Source organism: Heloderma suspectum, chromosome 1, assembly GCF_057233095.1.
Source record: "Heloderma suspectum isolate Gila_16-S chromosome 1, 16-S_ref, whole genome shotgun sequence".
Classification (NCBI taxonomy): domain Eukaryota; kingdom Metazoa; phylum Chordata; class Lepidosauria; order Squamata; family Helodermatidae; genus Heloderma; species Heloderma suspectum.
In genome coordinates, this window is record NC_139458.1 from 78,762,146 (window position 1) to 78,782,189 (window position 20,044).

Sequence of the window (20,044 nt, forward strand, 5' to 3'; positions counted from 1 at the left end):
TAACAGCGTTCCGTGCACCTTGGTGTTCAGTCATGCCGGCCACATGACCACAGAGGCGTCTTCGGACAATGCTGGCTCTTCAGCTTAGAAATGGAGATGAGCACCACACCCTAGAGTCAAACATGACTGGTTGGGGACACCTTTACCTTTTTTTTTAATGGTGTTCATTATGCATAACTATTCAAGACCTGTAGATCATGTCAACAAGTCTGGGGTGCAAAAGACTATACTCAGTATAATTTATACACATATCATTTCTACTTGGGTTATCTTTAGAGCATGCTAACATCCTTGCAGACTGGGTGGCTTATGGTGTCACAAATCCTAATTTTATACTTGTGTTTTGTCCAACTATAATGTACCATCCTTCCAGAAAAGCATACCATGACCCGATTTGCACATAACAAGAGCCCATAGGCTGTTTAACCCATTGGTTTTTGGGGCTGTGTGGCAGCAAGCATGTTGCCGCTCACTGCTTCACATCTGGTTTAGCTTCTGGTTTGCATCTGGCAGTTTTCTGAGATGCCTGAACATGACACTCTGGGTTGTTGAGGGGGAAACAACCCAGAGTTTTAACCCATGATTTGTTGTTATATCTCTGGATTGTTTCTCCCTCAACATAAGAAGAGCCATGCTAGATCATACCAAGGGACCATCTAGTCCAGCATTCTCTTCATACAATGGCCAACCAGCTGTTGATGTCCACAAGCAAGACATGAGTGCCACAGCACCCTCCTGCCATGTTCCTCAGCAACTGATGTACATAGGCACACTGCCTCTGATACTGGAGGTAGCACATAGCCATCAGCACTGGTAGCCATTGATAGCCTTTTCCTCCAGGAATTTGTCTAATCCCTTTTAAAGCCATCCAGACTGGTGGCTATCACCATGAATTCCATAGTTTAAACTTGTGCTGAGTGAAGAAGTACTTCCTTTTATCTGTCCTGAATCTCCTACCCAATCAGCTTCATGCGATGACCCCAGGTTATAGAATTCTGAGGGTGAAGAATGTCTCCCTATCCATATTTGCCACACCATGCATAATTTTGTACATCTCTCTCATGTCTCCCCTCACTCACCCTTTTCCCCAAGCTAAACAATCCCAACTGTTTTAATCTTCCCTTATAGGGCAGATGCTTCAGCCCCTTGATCATTTTAGTTGCCCTTTTCTCCACTTTTTCCAGCTCTATAGTATCTTTTCAAGTACACTGACCAGAACTGTAAACAGCATTCTAAGTGTGGTCATACCATAGATTTGTATAAGGGCAGTATGATATTGGCAGTTTTATTCTAAATTTCTTTCCTAATTATGCCTAACATGGGGTTTGGCTGTTTTACAGCAGCCGCACACTGGGTTGGCATTTTCACTGAGCTGTGCACCACAACCCCAAGACCTCTTTCTTGGTCAGTCGCTGCTAGCTCAGATCCCATCAGGTTATACTTTAAGCTGGGATTTTTTTGCCAACTTCAACTACCCAGAGTGCCGTGTTTGGGCATCACAGCAAACAACCTAGGAATGGGTATTCCTGGGTTGTTTGCTAAACTGGGCGCAAAGCAGAAGTGGCAAGCTGGCAGGAGGCAGCCCCAGACAGCCTCAAACAACCATGGGTTAATTAACCAACCCATAGTTGGTTGTTATGTGTGAACTGGGTTACTATAAGATTGACACCTTTTCCATCTCTTAGCAAGTAGTCTATCAACTGTTAATCAGTAGCAGCTGGTAGCTGAAAGTTCACTGGCTTTACCTTACCTGTAGCTACCTTTGGTAGTTTTACTTACCAGAGAAAAGATTATGCATGAACATGTTTTCTGTTTAATAGACAAACCTAACTTCTGCCTGTCAAAGAACTTTAGGCAATATTTTTTATAACATTCATTTCATGACTCCCTCTTGATCGTGCCCATCTTAAAACAGTATTTACACATCTATTTGCATAACAAACGTAGACATTTTGAATGGCAGCTAACATTTTGGCATATGCTATTCAGTATGCAAAATAGTGGCTTAATGTGACCAGCCAAAAGGTGCAATCCTATGCGTGTTTGAACAAAAAAACCTCCTACAGCTCCCAGGATACCCCTGCCAGTCATCCTGATTGGGGCATGCTGGGAGTTGTAAGACCTTTTTCTGTCTAAACATGCATAGGATTGTGCCCTAAGTTGTGTTAACATATGCCAAATTATTTGGCAGATAGACGAGTAGCCAGTTAACAATAATACTGTGCTTAAACACTGCTATAATATCGAACCCTGTGAAAGCACAATACAATTAGCTGAACATTAACTAAGGTTAAGGGTTTACCATATAAACAAACAAGATGAATCTACTGAAGTGCACACACTCAGCAATGACTTCTTAACATGAATATGCATTGTAAGAGATCACCGTTAATACTCTTCATACACTTCTTTCAGTATAAAAGTATGTCTTGGAAAACACAGTGTGTGAAGGAGCCCCCAGACTAACATAAAGAGCTCCACTAATACTACTTCTGAGGCAGCGTAAATTACACATAATCTAGTTAATATCATCCAACAAGCTTGAACTGAATTCAGTTCCATGCCACAGAAAGTCATTAGTACACTTAGGGAGCAACCCTATGGCCTGTAGACAGCATCTGAACAACCATAGGATATTTCATATTCCCTGATGGTCCAAGGTCAGAGACAGCACTCTGACCTCAGAGGGGGGAATCAGAGCTCCAACCCCTCTCCGCCAGTGTGGATAGAACCACACCAGCTGCTCTCCAAGGTCATAAACTCAACCTCAAGAGAAGAGGGTGTTTCGGGCGGGGGAGACTGAAGAGGCCAAGATACAAGCTATCCTGAGGTCTCTCCAGCCTCCTTCCCTCCTCCTCCCAAGTGCCCCATCTAGACTGGCAAAGAAGCCCATTGAGTGAAAAATGTAGGGTGGGAGGATGAGGACGCGAAGATGGCATTCTGCATTGGATGATCATAAGCATCTGAGTTTGGGGGCTTACGATCATCAAGGGTGCAACGCATAGGACTCTGCCTTTAGTCAAGCTTCTTTGGCCAGAGATAATTATATTCTCTCCAACACTGATTTCCTTTAAGGGATATGTGTTAAGTGCTCAAGAAGTGGAGCCCACCCGAATCATCTGCCGTTACTGAGTTAAGTGACTTTCACTTTTGAGGCTTGTTTGGCCTAGACCTAGACAATTGAGAAGCCTGTCCTTGATTTGTGACTGAGCACTCACTTAGGGTGCAATCCTATACATATTTAGACAGAACTCCCCCCCCCCAAACTCCCAACATGAATAGAGACATGCACAGGATTGCATCTGTAATCTCCCTTTATTTATATTATATTAAGTGTAAAACTATAAAACATGTCTTCCAAACCAGTCCTTTCAGGACCATGTTCTTTTCTTCTTTTCTGGTAGGTGCCATTGCTTCCTGGATTTTCCTGGCTAAAACCCTGCCTGTCAAGATCAGATATTGTATATATTGGCTTGAGGGATGTTGATCCTGCTGAACAGTAAGTGCAAGATAGCTGGGTTGGGACAGCATTATTTTACAAGCACTTGGCTTGGGCTATTGCAGCATTCATAGGCTAATGGCAACAGCAAGAGTTATGCTGGTTTACAGCATATGATGATAGCTTTAAATTATTTTCTTTACAAACAGCTATATTTTGAAGAACTATGGCATCCAGTATTTTTCAATGAGGGATATTGATCGATTCGGAATCCAGAAAGTGATGGAAAAAACATTTGACCATCTTTTGGGCAGGTAAAACCACTTTGAAGATGGACGTTTTGGGGAAGATCTGTCAGGCAAAAAATACTTGGCCTACTCTCGTTAGCCAGTTATCTACTTTCACATCCTACTGATAGTCCTTTGTTCCTATTTAGTATATGGGATTTATTGCACATGGATTACAGCTGTATAATAAAGTGGTTCTCCTTCCACAGAGGTCAAAGACCAATCCATCTAAGCTTTGACATTGATGCCTTTGACCCAACACTGGCTCCGGCAACAGGGACTCCTGTCTTGGGCGGCTTAACATATCGTGAAGGCATGTACATTTCAGAGGAAATACACAACACAGGTAAGAACCAGCCAAGCATATTTTACTTTTAACTTAAGGTAACATAATACAAAAAAAATGTATATGCTTGCATGGTAGCTACATCACAAAAGTATTCAGAGATGGTTGAAATAAAGAAAAGTAGGAGTGTAGCTCAGACAAAAGTTCAGGTCGCTTTGTTTACTGTCCTCCCTTCCCAAAGGGAATTAATGAGAAATTAGTCTGGCCCGGACACTTGCAAGACTAGGAAAACAGTTCTCTTGAGCTTTTAGACAGAGTCCAAATCACACTTCCTACTAAGTAAAAAAAAAATCCACCCGAACAGACTTTACTCAAATGTTTCTAAAATAAATTCTTCCAACTAAAAGCTATGTCTAACAAACTTAAGCATAAACTATATGGAAATATAGCCCTATAGGAACTGTCATTCTAGTTCCTTTATGATCACATAGCTTTCAGTGCTATTCCCTTGCAGCCTTTTATTAGCTGTTATTCTGGTAGTTTCTATACGAAGAAAAAAAAATGGCTATTAGCCTGGTCTGCACATAACACTAACCCATTGTTGTTGAATTCTAGGTTGTCATGATGTATAAATATGGCCACACTAACAAACTATGGTTTGTTAACCACAAACAACCAGAAATATAACCTATGGTTTGTTGTTGGGTTTATGAACTCTGGGTTGTTTAAACCATGGGTTGTTTCACCAGGCTACAGAGGCAATAGGCAAAAAAAACAGCTGCTCTATATGCCAGTGCTACAATGGCATTTGGGATACAGGTGGGGAGCAGGCAAAGGAGGAGGGAAACAAATAATCCAGGGATTGAGAAAACCAACTACAGCTTGTCTGATTGTCTGGCAGACAAACCTTGGGTAGGGCAACAAACCCTGGGTTAAATAAAGCATGGGTTGGTGTTATGTGTGAATCAGGCCAATGTCTCTCACCTTTCTTATCTCCAACCTGTTCTCTTTATCAAGTTTAATTATAGCTGTAAGGGATTCATAAATGTTACTAGCATCTATGTTGCAGTATTACTTTAAACCTCCAACCAATAATCTGCACTGGTTTGATATGTGTTTTATGCCACTGGCAACAACATAACCTAAAAACTGGACGGAAAGGGTTAGTAATTGTTACTTTGGACAACTGTCTGAAAGGTAATACAAGATTATTCTGAACAGTGCAGAACATTTAAAACTGCAAGAGGTTCTTCCAGCCAATACATGTCTGGAAGCTTGAGGTTCACACAAGATCCATATGGCACTACAAGCAGTACAGACAATCTGTCCTTTGGCTGAGGTGGTGTTTTTTAAAAACATTAAGATCACCTGTTTTTTCCATATGATTTACTGTGTTTAATTTCTCAGGCCTGCTTTCAGCTGTGGACCTTGTAGAAGTAAATCCATTACTTGGAGCTTCACAGGAGGAAGTGAACGCGACAGCTAATCTTGCAGTAGATGTGATTGCCACATGTTTTGGGCAGACAAGAGAAGGAGCACACATTGTTTTTGATGATCTCCCAACACCCAGTTCACCAGATGAATCTGACAGTGAAGAGCAAGTACGGATGTAGGACCCCCCAGGTTTCAGCAGATGCTTCACAATGGGCATTATATACAGCTCTGCTGATCTACTCAAATGGACAGGCTAAAAAACTGACTACTATGAAGTGTTCAGTTTTGGAGAGACTAGTTACTTTTTTCCACTGTGTGACCAAACTGTTGCATTACAAGTTAAGACAACATGTCAGCTTAGACAAATGTTTATTACTTTACAAGTATACACTCTTACCATCACTTCACTGTTTTCTGGCCTTTTTTCCAGCCACATTTCCTCTCAGTAGCCTGGCACCATTCTCAGATAAACACACTGTTAAGACTAACACCACATCAGTAGTGTCTTTCAACTGCATTAAGTATAATCCACCCCTTTCAATCTATGCCAAAGAGCCATTGCTCAGCAGTGTCCATGCATAGTCTTTAAGGTGAATGGAAGACATGAAGGCAGAAGGCTGTGCATCTGGAAAGGTCAGCGGAAGAACTTGTAGTAGACAACACCTGCCAGGATGATTAGCTCCAGAATGATAATAACGGAGAGCAACAATTTGTTTGTCATAAGTCTAGAATGAGAAATGGAACATAAGCTTATTTGGGTTTTTAAGAAGTCTGACACTACTGCCCATCCAAGTAATTATCATTAAGATGAGATGGAAGCATCAAGTTTCATATTTAGAAAGTGCAAGTCCCACTACATTTAATGGGGCTTACTCCCAAATATGTGCACAGAAGCTCAATAGTTCCTAAGATTCTTTATAAAAAGTTACCTCCTAACAAGAGGAGAAATGTGTTAATAAGGGCTGACTTGGTATGGAAGCATTTGAGAATGTGTAAAATAAAATTTAAGGAGCAAGTTAACGTAACACCTTGAAAATCTGGTAGCCATCTGACTTGCAAATGATAATGTTTTAAAGATTTAAAAATAACACTCTGGATTTTTACAAAACAAAAACGCGACAAAGGAATATTTGTATCAACATACGTGCTCTATTCAGATATCATATCAAACTACAGATCATGGTAACTGAAGTTGAGAAGCCAAATCACAATTCGTATTCCAAACATACAGCCAAACGATGCTTTATACCATGTTTTTTCTTGCCCGTCTCCCTTGACTGCTACCCTGAACTGCTATGACTTGTCCTACTGCTGGCAAAGTGACACCACGATCTGTCTTGTTATTACTGGATGGCAATTCCAAGGAAGCAGTGCTGCTAAGGATGTGCCTGGCTCAGAAGCTTTCAGGTTGCTTCTGTGTTAATGGTGAAGCACATTCCTTTTCATCTTTCTTGCTACTTTCTCCCTCCCTGATTGCCCTGAAATATGCATAAAACATCCTTTGATTCCCAGCAATGTTTCCCCATCACCTTCCCATAAGGTTAAAGTAGCTATATGTAGTCAGCCAAATAATGGGGTTATTTGGCTCTGAATAACTTCTAAGAAAGCTAGTAGGCCACCAGGAAAGATACCTGAAGCATGTAGATTCCTCTATTGTGCATGCGTCACACCTAACTGTGGAGGTAGGGCTGTAAACATCAAACATGTTTAGAGGTTGGAAGATTGTGGCAAGAGAATGAAAACAACTGATAATCATTAAGTGCTAGAATATTGTCTTTGAATAGATTCCCCTTGTATGGTTAGTTGAATAAATGAAGAATGTAAACTGAATATGTGTTGGTACCCTTGCCTTTTTTTGCTTTGATACTATGAACTGACTTAGCAGCTGAGAGAGATACAGAAGCAAATGTTGGAGAAGGGTGGTGGGTAGGGAGAGCAAGGCTGTGGACAGACTAGAGCAGGGGTGGGCAACTTGTGGCCCTCTAGATGTTTTGGCCTACAACTCCCATCATCTCTCACCATTAATTATGCTGGCTAGGGCTGGTTGAAGTTGCAGGCCAAAAGTTGCCCACCCCTGGACTAGAGCCTGAAGAAGGACATGCTCAGAGAAGCACAGTTAGAGCCACTAGTGTTTTCATTCCAGAATGCTTAGTACTCTGCTTTCTAATAGCACAGCAGCCTTAGGAGTTGGAGCAATGGCCATAATCATGGTTTGTCAATTGGGATGCAATAGCAAATCAGTCTGTGGAAAATGATTTGAAAACCAGCTTCAAACCATTGTTAGTCACTTAGATGATGTCACAAAAAAAAACATAGTTAAATTTTGGAAGTGTAATGTCTGCATTTTGCTAATAAGTATAGTCTAACCGTGTTCACAAATTATGAATAAAATGTCAGTGTCAATTATCCACTTGCTGCATAGGCATATCCTTTAAAATGGCATTTCATAATAGGCTTTTTTCTGCATATACATTTGAACTAAAGGAAGTTTCCCAACAAGCTATCCATAAACATTACTAAAATAAGTTTGACTTTCTTCATTCATATAGTTCTTCCTTTAAGTCTTATATTCTCAATATCTTATATTCCTTTTTAAGCACGTGTTAGGAATATAACTAATGGCTTAGATCCAGAGTTCCTGTCAACATTGATGGGACACTCATGTTAGAAGGGGTGGTGATTTTCACCAATTCCCCCTTATCCCTGCATCCCCCTGAAAGTCTGCTCCAGAGGCTTGGATGAACCCTCTAAATCTCCACCCCTTCCTTCAGTTGGAAAAAATCTCCACCCCTTCCTTCATTAAGAGTCTCCACTGGATTGCAATCCATCCTCTTCGCTGAAGAGCAACTCAGGATACAACAATCACTTTGTTATATCTATATTCAAAATGGAAGCCATTCTACCAGATAATTGTCTTATTTACCTAGTAAGTGCTTTTGCTCCAAAGCACCATTTTTGGAAATGCTACTTATTCTACATAAAGCTTTTAGAAAATGGTACTTGATTCAATCTCAGGATCCATGCAAGGATGAGAAGGTAGTGTTGGGAGAAAGATTTGTTAGGCACTAGGAAATATTTTGGGACAAGCCAAGCCTGTACAGAAGGGGTGGGCTTAACCTGAACCACAGTAAAATCAGACTGCTGGTGCTTAATATCGAAAGGATTTTGATACAGGACTCTTACTAACCTCCTTGAGATGGAGCGCAATATTTTCCGGCTTTTGCTTAAGTTTTCACTTGTGTTTACTACCTAAAAAGAAAATTAAAAAACCCATTAATGTTAGCTTGCTTGTCAAAAACCTTTATTTTTAATATCTATATTGCTCCTGTGTTCACACAGACTAGTATGTTTCAAGTAAAGTCAGTAAAAGGATTAAAATTCTGTGCCCAGGCATTCAAATTATGTACCTGGAAAGCTCGAGTCTATGACCGGTAAGTAAGGCAGATTGGGCAAACTTGCATAATACCTTACTTTGCATAGTTTGTTCTATTGCTTCCTGTCCCAAGCAGGTGCAAAAAGCTATGCAGAGTCCCACCATCAACCACTGGAAAACTTACTCAGCAACCCATCTGGCTTCTGAGATTTCAGCAGGCATTGCACAAACACTTTCAAGCATGTATTCATTAGGGCTAAAAACTTGCTCTTAAAAAAAAAAAGTATAGATTTAAAGAAGCTGAATTCTGCCCCAAGTACCATATTCTGTGCTTTTGGGGGCAAAATTTCAGTATAGACATAGCCTTGTTCTTCTGCCAGCACAAGACCAAAACTGCATAGTCAGTGAGGTCTATTTTAGATATATTACGGTGACTGTAGCCATGAAATTAAAAGACACTTGCTCCTTGGGAGGAAAGCTATGGCAAACCTAGACAGCATAGTAAGAAGCAGAGACATCACCTTGCCGACAAAGGTTCGTATAATCAAAGCTATGGCTTTCCCAGTAGCAACGTATGGCTGTGAGAGCTGGACTATAAGGAAGGCTGAGCACCGAAGAATTGATGCTTTTGAACTGTGGTGCTGGAGAAGACTCTTACGAGTCCCCTGGACTGCAAGGAGGTCAAATCAGTCCATCCTAAAGGAAATCAATCCTGAGTGCTTGTTGGAAGGACAGATACTGAAGCTGAAATATTTTGGCCACCTAATGCGAAGAGAAGTCACTGGAAAAGACCCTGATGCTGGGAAAGATTGAAGGCAAAAGGAGAAGGGGATGGCAGAGGATGAGATGGCTAGATAGCATCACCGATGCAATGAATATGAACATGAGCACACTCTGGGAGAGAGCGGAGGACAGGAAGGCCTGGCATGCTATGGTCCATGGGGTCACGAAGAGTCAGACACGACCTAATGACTGAACAAATCCAATGGTTGTGCAAGCTGAAGCCTGTTCACTCCACTAATTTCCCCCTACTTCCTCTGCATCCTCCTGCATACACCTTCAAGCCTCTTGAGAGGGTCAGGGGTCCTTCTGAACAGCATGGGCTGCATCATAGCAGTTTGCTGGGGCAGGGGGGAATCACAAAAATAGGCTTTGAACCTTGTGTGAGTGGAGCGCAGATGGGAGGAGGGGAGAAAAAACAGTTGCATGAACAGCCTTCTGCTCATGCAACCACTGGATACAACCTAATCCATCAGAATGGACATGATCATTCAGGGAATGCAAATAAATATCTAACTGTAATGTGTGAGGAAAGATTTGCAATTAATTTCTAGACCACTAAAACTACCAAGGGTTGTACAATAATCTTTAAGCAAGTCCTGAATCAGAACTGCATGCCAGCATGATAACACAGTCTTAAAGACAGACAAAAATGAACATATTTATCATTTGTCAATGAAGTAATGCAGAACAGTTTTAAGAAAATGGGGGCTCATATCACTAGATAAGTCTGGGGTCCCTTAAACATGGAAGCTCTTGGACTAGATTTTTATAAAGAATAAACGCTAAAGCTATGGGACAATACACAGTATTGACTGTGCTTCCTATTTTCTCTTTCTTTCATTGTAGGGGTTTTTGGAATGAAAACACTCCACAAGATTCATTATCGTCATATATCCCAAGGTGCCAGAGAATGGGGAGGGGCCATTGCTCAGTGATAAAGCACATGCATTGCATTCAGAAGTTCTTATGTTTAATCTTGAATCTCCAGTTCAAAGAGTTCTTAACAGCTAAGAGCTGACTGTGTAGATCAATGGTCTGACCCATACTTAACCTGGTAATCTGCAGAGTTATCTTAACAGCAAATTAGCACACTGAAAAAAGTAAGTAATGTTTTACTTTGGCTCCTATATCCTGAAAAGGTATAGATCTGAAAAGGAAATCCGAAGGTAAATGTTTCAAGTCTACCCTACTTTGGGGTGGGGGTAAAGTTATGTGCTCATGTTTGTTTTTTTCAAGGATGCTTTTTGAATGTTCTCTAGCTCTACTTCTCAAAGTGGCATGTGTTTATATGAACATGTGCAAGAGACCCAGTATTTCCAACACAGTAATGGAACTGCTGCGTTAGAGCAGCATTCTTTGCACTCACTCTGCCTTTGGTGCGTTCCAGCTGCTCCCGCTGTTCTCCAAGTTCTTCAATTATATCTGTACCAATTTGATCTGTCTCTGCAGCAATCTGGTGTGAACGCTCTATGCTTTGACTGGCTCGGTTCAAGCTCTCTGTTCCTTGAAGCAGTAACACCCTCTGAGACTGTATCTGAGTCTAAGAGAGACAATTAAGACCTATTTAAAAAGGCAGAAAAAATGTTTTACCTTCCAGTATGTTCTCTCTGAGATAACAGATGCAGATTAACTGCTCAAACTGGTGACAATCATAGGAATGTTTTACATTGTACAGAATACAAATAAAATGTCTAGATTTTGCACTTGCGTAAGCTTTTATTACAATCCAAAGACCTCTGCATACCATGCCTGAGGGAAAATGTCACAATGTTTGCACCAGGTAAGCTTATAAACTGCTAAAAAAAAGCCAAGAAAGAAATGGACAAAGGAGCAGATATACATTCTCCAGATGAAAAAAAAAAACCCTGAATGAATCAAGCCAGTCAATGGTTCATACAGAAAGAGGAATTTCTTGGCATCATCCCCTCACAAAACATTTTGCTATGATAAAAATGCAGATAGCTCACTAACAAGGAACTACCATTCATTGCTATAGACGCTGCTCTACAATTATGCCAACCAGCAAAATCCTCCTATCCCAGTAGTAGGGCAGTTTGAGGAAATAATATATAATGAAGCAACATGCATGCCTTCAATCCCATGAACATCTCCTCCTTCCCATCACCAAAACAGAATCAGCTTTCAGACACTACCACTAGGTTGCTAACCAAGAGCAACTCTGCAGGAAGTAACTCAGATGGGCTAGAGTCCCACAGGGCAACGGACAATCTACTCATACTGACAGTGAAAAGCAAAGATGCTAGTCTGTAGAAATCCTGTAACATCAGTTCAAAGAGATCACACACTACAACTGTCGATCCCTGGATTATTTGATCAGAATTTTTAGAAATGTCCTAAAAATTTAGGATCATCTGGGATGCTGCAAAAACATAGGAAAATCCAAATAATTAAAACTGCGTTCCAAATATTGTGAAGGAATGTCTGATAACCAGAAACTTACAGTCAAAGCTTCCAAATCAAATTGTTCTTGTCTCCTCAGCTGGCATAGTTTCTAGGAAAGAGCCAAGACAGCTTCCACATACTACTGTCAATATGATTCTCAATACCAGTTGTTCGAGAACATGAGTGAAAGGGTGCTATTGTGCTCATGTCCTGTTTGTGAGCTTCTCATATGCACCTAGTTAGCCACTGTGGGAACAGACTACTGGACTAGATAATTCAGCACAACTCTTATGTTGTCATGTACTGTTCGAGTTTTGCCGCAGCTCCAACTCCAAAGGGAAGACCCAATATAATCTTTCCTGTTAGGGGCTGGCCCACCAGTGGAAGAGGATGGGATTGGTACACGCACATGCCCTGCTGAGGACTACTGCTGTTGGACTCACACCAGGTGCCAGGGGTTACAGAGAACAGGCCTTCCTCCCATCAGGCCCTGGATGTCTCATCAGAGGCCTCTTGCTGAGCTGTGTGGCTTACCATGCTAAATTTAGCAGAAGGAGGAAGACTGCTACAAGATAGAATACAGAACATGGAAGTTGGAGGAAAAAGCTACACCTCCTTCTCCTTCCTTCAGCCCACTTTCTCTGACCCTAAGGAACATTTACATGAAAAGCAAGGTCTGTGCTCATATATTCTTCCTAAATTCTATCTACCCTTCCTGCTTGTAATCATACCTGAATGACTATGGAAACCTATTTACATAATAGTAGAGACCCAGACTGCAGACTGGGTCTCCCCTCAACAGTGGGGGTGAAGATGGAGCTTGAAGTCTTTATTAGTGAATAGGAGTTGGGAATTGTGTGTGGGAGGGGGCAAAGTTCCCTGCCCTCTGCCCACTGATTGATTCTTTGGAAGGAAGGGGAAGAAGGAGAGCAAAGGATTTTTAAAAAGCCCCCTCCTTTGCCCTTGAACCTTCCAACCATGCCCTCCACAATGGTACACACATAACATTATACAACTATGGGACTATGTAAGCATCATCCTTTCACAATAACCTAGTCCTAACCAGTAAGAGATGTACCATGACCTTAAGAGGGAAGGAGAACTCTGAGTTGTTTCTATGGCAAGCTTTGAGAACTCCTCATTGTCAGTGTTCTCTCTTGCATGTCCAGAGATGTGCCAAATGAAGCATCTCCATTTCCTGACACAGATTAAAGAAAGAAGACCAATCCTTCTTTAGCTTTAAATGCTAAATCTGGCCTCAGCATCTCAGAAGTCTAAAATAATATATGGCAAAACTCCAATGAGGGCACAATCACAGTCCTCCTACATATGCAAGGATACATAAACTCAAAGAGTGCATAGGAAATGTTAGCCCTCATGATGCAGTTATATGACTTTTGTATATATGGCTAAGTTGATATACAATATACTAAAAATAAGAATTTGATCAGTTTACCCCATATTTGATTTAACTAGCTTTAACATCTGTGAACATTTCATTATGCATACCAAAGATGAATGCACTCCATTCAGTTGGAACAATGAACTACAATACAAATTGTATGTTCAGCTATGCCAAAGGAGCATACAATAGGGCAACTTTTATACCTTTGTTAAAAATGGAAATTAAAATGGCTTGCTGGATCAGGATCCATGAGCATAAATATCCATTTAGATGCCCAACAGAAGAGTATCTGGATGATGACTATCAATACTACATTGGTTTCAACACTTGAGTGTTTCAATGTGCATTCAAATGTGCATTTCATTTATGTTCTGACACATTTTTATGTTCAACTAGAACTGAATAAGCGCACAAAATCTTAACCCTATTGAATCAGTGGGGATGACAACAATCACTGTCACTGAGGACTCTTTATGCAAGATCCTTTCCTTCTAACAAGTAATGGCTTTTCTCCCATTTACAAAAATTTGTGCCTTCCTTTCAGGCCTCTTAAAAAAACAAACACTTTCACTAAGATCTGAGAATATTTAAATCAAAAGATTAAAATAAATTGTTGGACCTACTTAATTTGCAGCCCTATAGTATTGACATTATAAGCTTTTTGGAGAGCTTATGTAATTTTCCATATACTCGCAAGGTTGCCATTAATACAATCCCAATATTTACATAAAATTTAGTATCCTTATTTAAAGGGCTAAACTAGTAAGAACTTGAAGAGGTTTGCCACCAATAATCTAAAATAACTTTGTATACATTTAATGTATATCTAGTACTCACACTCTGCTCATTTTCTGTGGAAAACATGCCAAATTTTGAATCTCCACGTCCACCTGGGACCACTCCCAAATCTGTACTTTTCATTTTCCTCTGGAATGTGGCAAGATCTCTTCTGTAAGCCCGAATTTTGATCATCATTTGATTGTGGAAGGACATTGGAGCATATTTCAGTTCTTCTTCCATTTCCCGTAACTTCAGTAAATTAAAAAAATAAACACACATCAGAATTCTTGTTACATGTGTGTCTGAATTATGTCAGTCAAGTTTGAGGATGATCAGTTTGCTAGTAGTCTAAGCGATATACCATGCCTGTAAAAATATTATCCCCACCCAGACTTCTTATGGAGATGTATCATCTGACCACTCCCTATGATTAAGACATGATCTTCTCTGTTGCTGTTCCACTAGCAGAAGCACAGTTTGATATAACTCTATAATTTCTTCGCTCTCCTTTTTCTCTCCCCATTACTCTGTCTTGAGGCTCTCCAGACTTTAAACCCTCTACCCAAATTCACAGTTAATTTCGGCCTAGGTCTCAGCAAGATAACAAACCAGTATCTGAAGCGTATCACTTCAGACTGCAAAAAGGGGCTTGACTGAACACAAAATTAATACATTCTTGTATGTAGAAAACTAGCATGTCAGGGGAAAGCTAGGCTAGAATCTTCTCCCCGATATCTAGTTTTCTATGTGGATGGAACATTTATATGGAAGAACATTCAAATCATATGAGTACCGACACTTAAGTAGTACACCTCAAACACCTCAGTGACAACTAAACATTCAAGGATCAAAACTTCGATGATTCTAAGGGGCTTTAGCTATTTTCTTGAATAGCGTCTCATCCCGCTGCATGGCAATCTTCCATTTCAAGCCAAGAGGAGCTTCAAAAGCACTTTGTGATATAGTCTGGAAGCCAGCTATTTAAAGATAAAATCTCATAAATTCTATTGGGCCAGCACAAGTATGTGGTGTGAACCTTAAGTAGGTCTTCAGTTATATGCAGGGGAGAGTAGCAGCCATTACAAATGACTATTCCAAGCACTTGTTAAATTCAGCAGAGGGGAAAGCAGAGAAAAAAATGTTTTTATAATGGGTTTTCCAGTCAACTCTCAGCAATGGACTAAGGCCCTGAGTATTAGGTTAGAATAGAGGTCTTAGTCCATTGCTTAGCACTGATAGATAACCCTCTAGTTATCATCTATATCTTTACCGTTTCATTTGCTTCTTTTTGTTTTTCATCAAACTCTCGTATCAACTTCTTCTTCTCCTCTGGAAGACATAACCAAGAACATATAAAAGGCAAATTTTCATCAAAGGGTAAAATAACCCAACCATCAGCAGTGTCAAAAGGAATTCTCAGGGTGAATTCACAAGGTAAGTGTATACATTTTTCTGTGATAGCTGTAGGTTATCATATTGTTTCTTTGGAAATTGTTTTCATAATCAGACCATATTAACTGATCATGTGAAATGACCCTCTGACACTACTTCAGAAGGGACTGAATAAAGAGACATTAACCTAGATGTCAACATAAGAAATCCTAATTCACAAACTCAGGCAGGGATCCTATCAGTCTGGTGGATTAGTGAATCTCACCCATGCAAACAAGGTAATATGCAACATGGGTGGTGTGTACATACAGCTGTACAGATGCAGATCTGGTCTGCACAACTCCACCACCTTTTTTTTTTTAAGGGAAAGGATCAAACATACAGATGGACAAGCAACACAAACATGGTGCCTCATATACACAGTAGTGGAACATTAGTGTGTCTGCTTCTTCACCTCAGATCTCTGGCTTGGGTAGTGTAAAAACTGCCCTCTCAGAACAGGCCGAACCCCAAGGTCCACCAATGGGAGCAAGGTGCAAGATAGGGGTGGACCCAAATGCAATAAGTTGGATCAGGGAACAAAGCCAATCACCTACTACATCTCAAGAACCATACCCTGGGATGGCCTCTACATACAAGTACAAATCTACATCTGAGTTACTACTAAGCCAATTTAGAAAGGGGAATACTGCTTTGTAATTGCTAAGAAACCCTGCAAATCATCCTGAGATCTACCCACAGATCCTAATCTATTATGCACTCATCCATATCCTAGAAGATCAAAGTATTTTTAAACATTTAGGGGTTTTTTTAATGTCCAATACCTTTTGGCAAAATTTCTGAATATTTCCAGAACCTTTCTCATACTTACTATTTTGGATTTCACAAGTAGTTAAGAAATTCATATAGCTAGGCACTTTGAAACCCCTCTACAGAGTTGCTGTCTAACCTCAGGTAACTGGGTTAGAGCAAAATGTAGACAGCTCACAAATGTCCAGATCAAATGAACTCAACTGATACAGTAATACAGTCATAAAGATTTCTATCCATCAAGCTCTTAGATCCAAACCCAAACATTTCTATACATAATAGGGGGGGGGGGGAGAGAATAAGAAGTCAAATGGGATACTGCTGAATCATAATGCTGCAATTGTTTTATCTTAGCAACTTTAAGTGGGAATACAAACGTGTGGGTACAAGTGGGAATACAACAGACATGCAATACAATCAGATAAGCTAGAGAGCTCTTCAGATAAACCAATATTCACATCTGAAACTAAATGTACTATTTCTCTCACGTCCTGTGTGAGTCAAGCGCACAGTGAGCATAATATGTTTCTGACAGTCCAACAGTTCATGAGCTTGTTTCCCTACAGTGGATGAAAGGATACCAAACATGAGAATTCAGCTGGGTCAAAGATGCAGCAGGATAATGTATTTCCAGGTAGTATTTTATTTTGGTATACCTTAGTAATGCAGTGAAATTGCACTAGACAAGAGTAGTACACTATCACAGTAATACAGAATATGCAGACTCGCAAGCAGTATCAAAATACATTTAGGGCGCAATCCTATGGCTGCTACTCAGCAGCTAGACGGACATAGGATATGTTGGTTTCTGGGAAATGACCTCGGAGCCTGAAATCAGCTGTCTAGCTGCAGATGCAAGGTGGCTGAAGCACGGAGGGGGCGATCCTCTTCGCATTTCTCCTACCCTGCATTGGATAGGCGATCACCTCTGAGTTCGGAGGTGGCTGCCTATCCCGGTAGGATTGCTCCCTTAACAAACTTATTCAAAAGTTTTGTAAAGGGCTAACCTGAGTAAAGTAAGCAACCAAAGGAAGAAGGCTCAAGTTTTTTGATGATAACTTTTGATGATGTCGGTTGGCTATGCCAGTCTGAAATGAACATTCTGCTTTCTGAATTCTGTTAATGTTAATTTTAGTACAAACTCATCATTTGAAAATTATATCAAAACGATACTAGCCCTGGACCCCTTTTTAAAATGCCAACTTAGCCTTAAGCCATGAAAGAGAGCACTTCAGAGTATCTACAGATTGCCTGGGATTACATTGGGATCATGAACATTATCCATGACCATGTTTCTCCCACGAGTTGAAGGCTGTAATCCAATACCCACTGACAAAGGACCAAGTCTCAAAGAACTGAACTCAGCGGCACTTGTTTCTAAATCAACATGCTTAGGATCGGACCGTAAGAGGCAACCTTTTGGGGTTAGAAATCACGATTTCCGGGTAGGCCTGAGCACCAACAGGGTTAAACTCTGTCATGAAAGTTTAGCCATTCCTCCACCCCGCTTTCGAACCTCTTTTAGAATCACTTGGGGGTTTTGGCGTTGCCACTTCTTTTTTGTTATTGCCCCTACGCCTGGGCCTTCAACAGCAGCCGGAGCCGCAGGGATCTGCAAGTAAGCTTTCCCCATGACTGTAACTCCTGCCTGGAAGAGCGGTCGAATGCGCGCGGCCTAGCCGGGCTGCTCTTGAAGGCCAAGACAAAGGAAAAAGGAAGGGAAGACGACGGGCACGCCGCTGGAGCTACGTCCCACAGGATGGCGGCGCTACAGGATCAGCGCTGTCGCGGTGGGGTCGAAAGCTGAAGGTTTATTTCCGCCGCAACCGCTGGGCGGGAGGACTGCAGGGGGGGCCGGGCGGGGGCCCTCCCCCGGGGACAGCAGCTGCAGCGCCTGATTAATCCGTCCCTCGCGCGGTCAGCTGCGCTCCCCGCTCAACGGCTCGGCCCAGGCCCCCTCACGTACCAACGGCCGAGCTCCCGCGCAGGCGCTCCGGGGCGCCGCGTAGCTCCCCATGCAGGCCGCGGAAGATTTCGTGCAGTCGCTCCAAGTGCTCCGACGAGCCGCTGCCACGATCCACCATGACGCCGAGGGGCGGGAGAAGGCGACGGGCCTCCCGAGCCGGTTAGCGTCGGATAGTCCGGGAGCCACCGCAATCTCCTCACAGGCACTTCCGGGATGAAGAGCGGGTGAGGGTGGCCGCCTGCCTGCCCGAAGCGAGTCCTGCTCCGCTCTCAGGGCCTCGGAAGAAAGTATCGGTTACACAGCGCCGCGTCGGTTCTGGCGGGGAAATAATTTCCACAAAGATAGGAAAAGACCTTTTAAGGCGCAATCCTATGCAGGTTTAGACAGAAACACGCCTACAACACCCAGCATGCCCCAGCCAGTTGTAGGGGTTTTTTTTCTGTCTAAACACGTAGGATTCTGCCTTTAAAAACTATAAATATATGCGGTGATTTCTTTATGGGCAAGGCATTTCTTCCTCATAACGAAAGGGAAGAGAGCGGGAACTGAGGCAGCAACCCATCCTCTGCACACCTGTTTGGAAGTAACCTCCATTGAACATGTTACGGATTATATCTGAGTAAACATGCTTATGATCGTTCTGAAAATTTATTTTTTGAGAACTAGTGGGGAGATAGGAGTCGAGTGCTAATTTGGGATGCATAAAAGAGGTCATGATCTGGGATAATTTAATTAATTTTTTTTAAAAAAAACAAAATAGAATCCTAGAACTTCGAAGCTGGTGAATAGGTAGTGGTTTGTAAATGCATTCACACTTGGAAGATCAAACATTTCCTTTACCTCAAGCCTTTGTGCTGTGGAAGATGCTCTTATACCATAACTTCTGTGAGACTGCTGTGTTCATATGACTCCTAAGAGAATCTTCCCCCACAAAACTCTACTTTCCAAACCTAAGCGTCTTTTCTCTCCCACCACCGTGTTGGAAAAACCTAGCACAAACTGAACATCTAGCCACATTTTTCTGAGCGGCAAAGCTAATCCATCACAGGTCTTTTCATCACTGATGTGAACCCCACACACACACACGCACGCACACACGCACGCACACACACACAAACAACCAAATGGCCGCAATAGAAACAGATGAGCTGCAGTAGTCACGTGTTTGATTTCATGAGAGAGAATTGAGAGGCAAGGATTGTGGTGTTGAAAGAATGGGCAAAGGGAAAAGATGCTTTGGGTGATAAATGCTTCGAGAAAGGAGCAAACGGGGAGGTTTGCCATCAATGTGGAAAGAACTGGTGGGCACAACCTCTGTATGCTCACCACATACTCAGTTATCTGAGGGCTCTGAATTATTTCCCTTGATGTTTGAATATTCAAGTTTGGAATACGCATATTAGGAGGATACTCCTGGGTTGCTTCCAACTGAGGACTTACTGTGGAATTGCCATGGCTCATTCATTCACATTTTGTGGGATCCATACAATCTATTTATTCATTTGTAATCCTGTGGTTTTCCAGTGCTGCCTCCTTTGTTCTTTCTGGAGAAAGTCCTGACTTTTTATAGAAGGACACAAGAGTAACACAATCTCCACAGGTGTAGATGCCCTTAGCATTACTCTTCTGTCCTTTTAAAGAGGTGTGATTTTGATATGGGCAGTGTCATAAAAATGATGGGGGGGG

The 20,044-nt window shown here is 41.6% G+C and overlaps 2 protein-coding genes across 5 annotated transcripts in view; one reads left to right on the forward strand and one right to left on the reverse strand.

Annotated features, from left to right (window-relative positions):
* Positions 1-8,212, forward strand: part of ARG2 (arginase 2) — a 28,722-nt gene extending 20,510 nt beyond the window's left edge. For both annotated transcript variants that reach the window (XM_084848494.1, XM_084848504.1), the window contains 4 exons: positions 3,405-3,499; positions 3,649-3,753; positions 3,936-4,072; positions 5,420-8,212. In XM_084848494.1, coding sequence (XP_084704620.1) covers positions 3,405-3,499; positions 3,649-3,753; positions 3,936-4,072; positions 5,420-5,625 — 543 coding nt within the window. In that variant the 3' untranslated portion in view covers positions 5,626-8,212. The remainder of the gene's footprint in view (positions 1-3,404; positions 3,500-3,648; positions 3,754-3,935; positions 4,073-5,419) is intronic.
* VTI1B (vesicle transport through interaction with t-SNAREs 1B) lies at positions 5,882-18,573 on the reverse strand. Of its 3 annotated transcripts, none has more exons than XM_084848538.1 (6): positions 18,359-18,573; positions 15,461-15,519; positions 14,248-14,439; positions 10,969-11,142; positions 8,634-8,695; positions 5,882-6,171 (listed from the first exon to the last, which is right to left on the reverse strand). In XM_084848538.1, the coding sequence occupies exons 1-6, from the start codon at positions 18,474-18,476 to the stop codon at positions 6,081-6,083; spliced, it is 696 nt and encodes a 231-aa protein (XP_084704664.1). In that variant the 5' UTR covers positions 18,477-18,573; the 3' UTR covers positions 5,882-6,080. The 3 variants fall into 3 exon arrangements, with proteins under 3 accessions (XP_084704664.1, XP_084704653.1, XP_084704643.1); XM_084848527.1 differs by lacking the exon at positions 5,882-6,171 and adding an exon at positions 6,881-7,134; XM_084848517.1 differs by lacking the exon at positions 5,882-6,171 and having other exon boundaries at positions 8,328-8,695.
* Between the last annotated feature and the right edge of the window lie 1,471 nt (positions 18,574-20,044).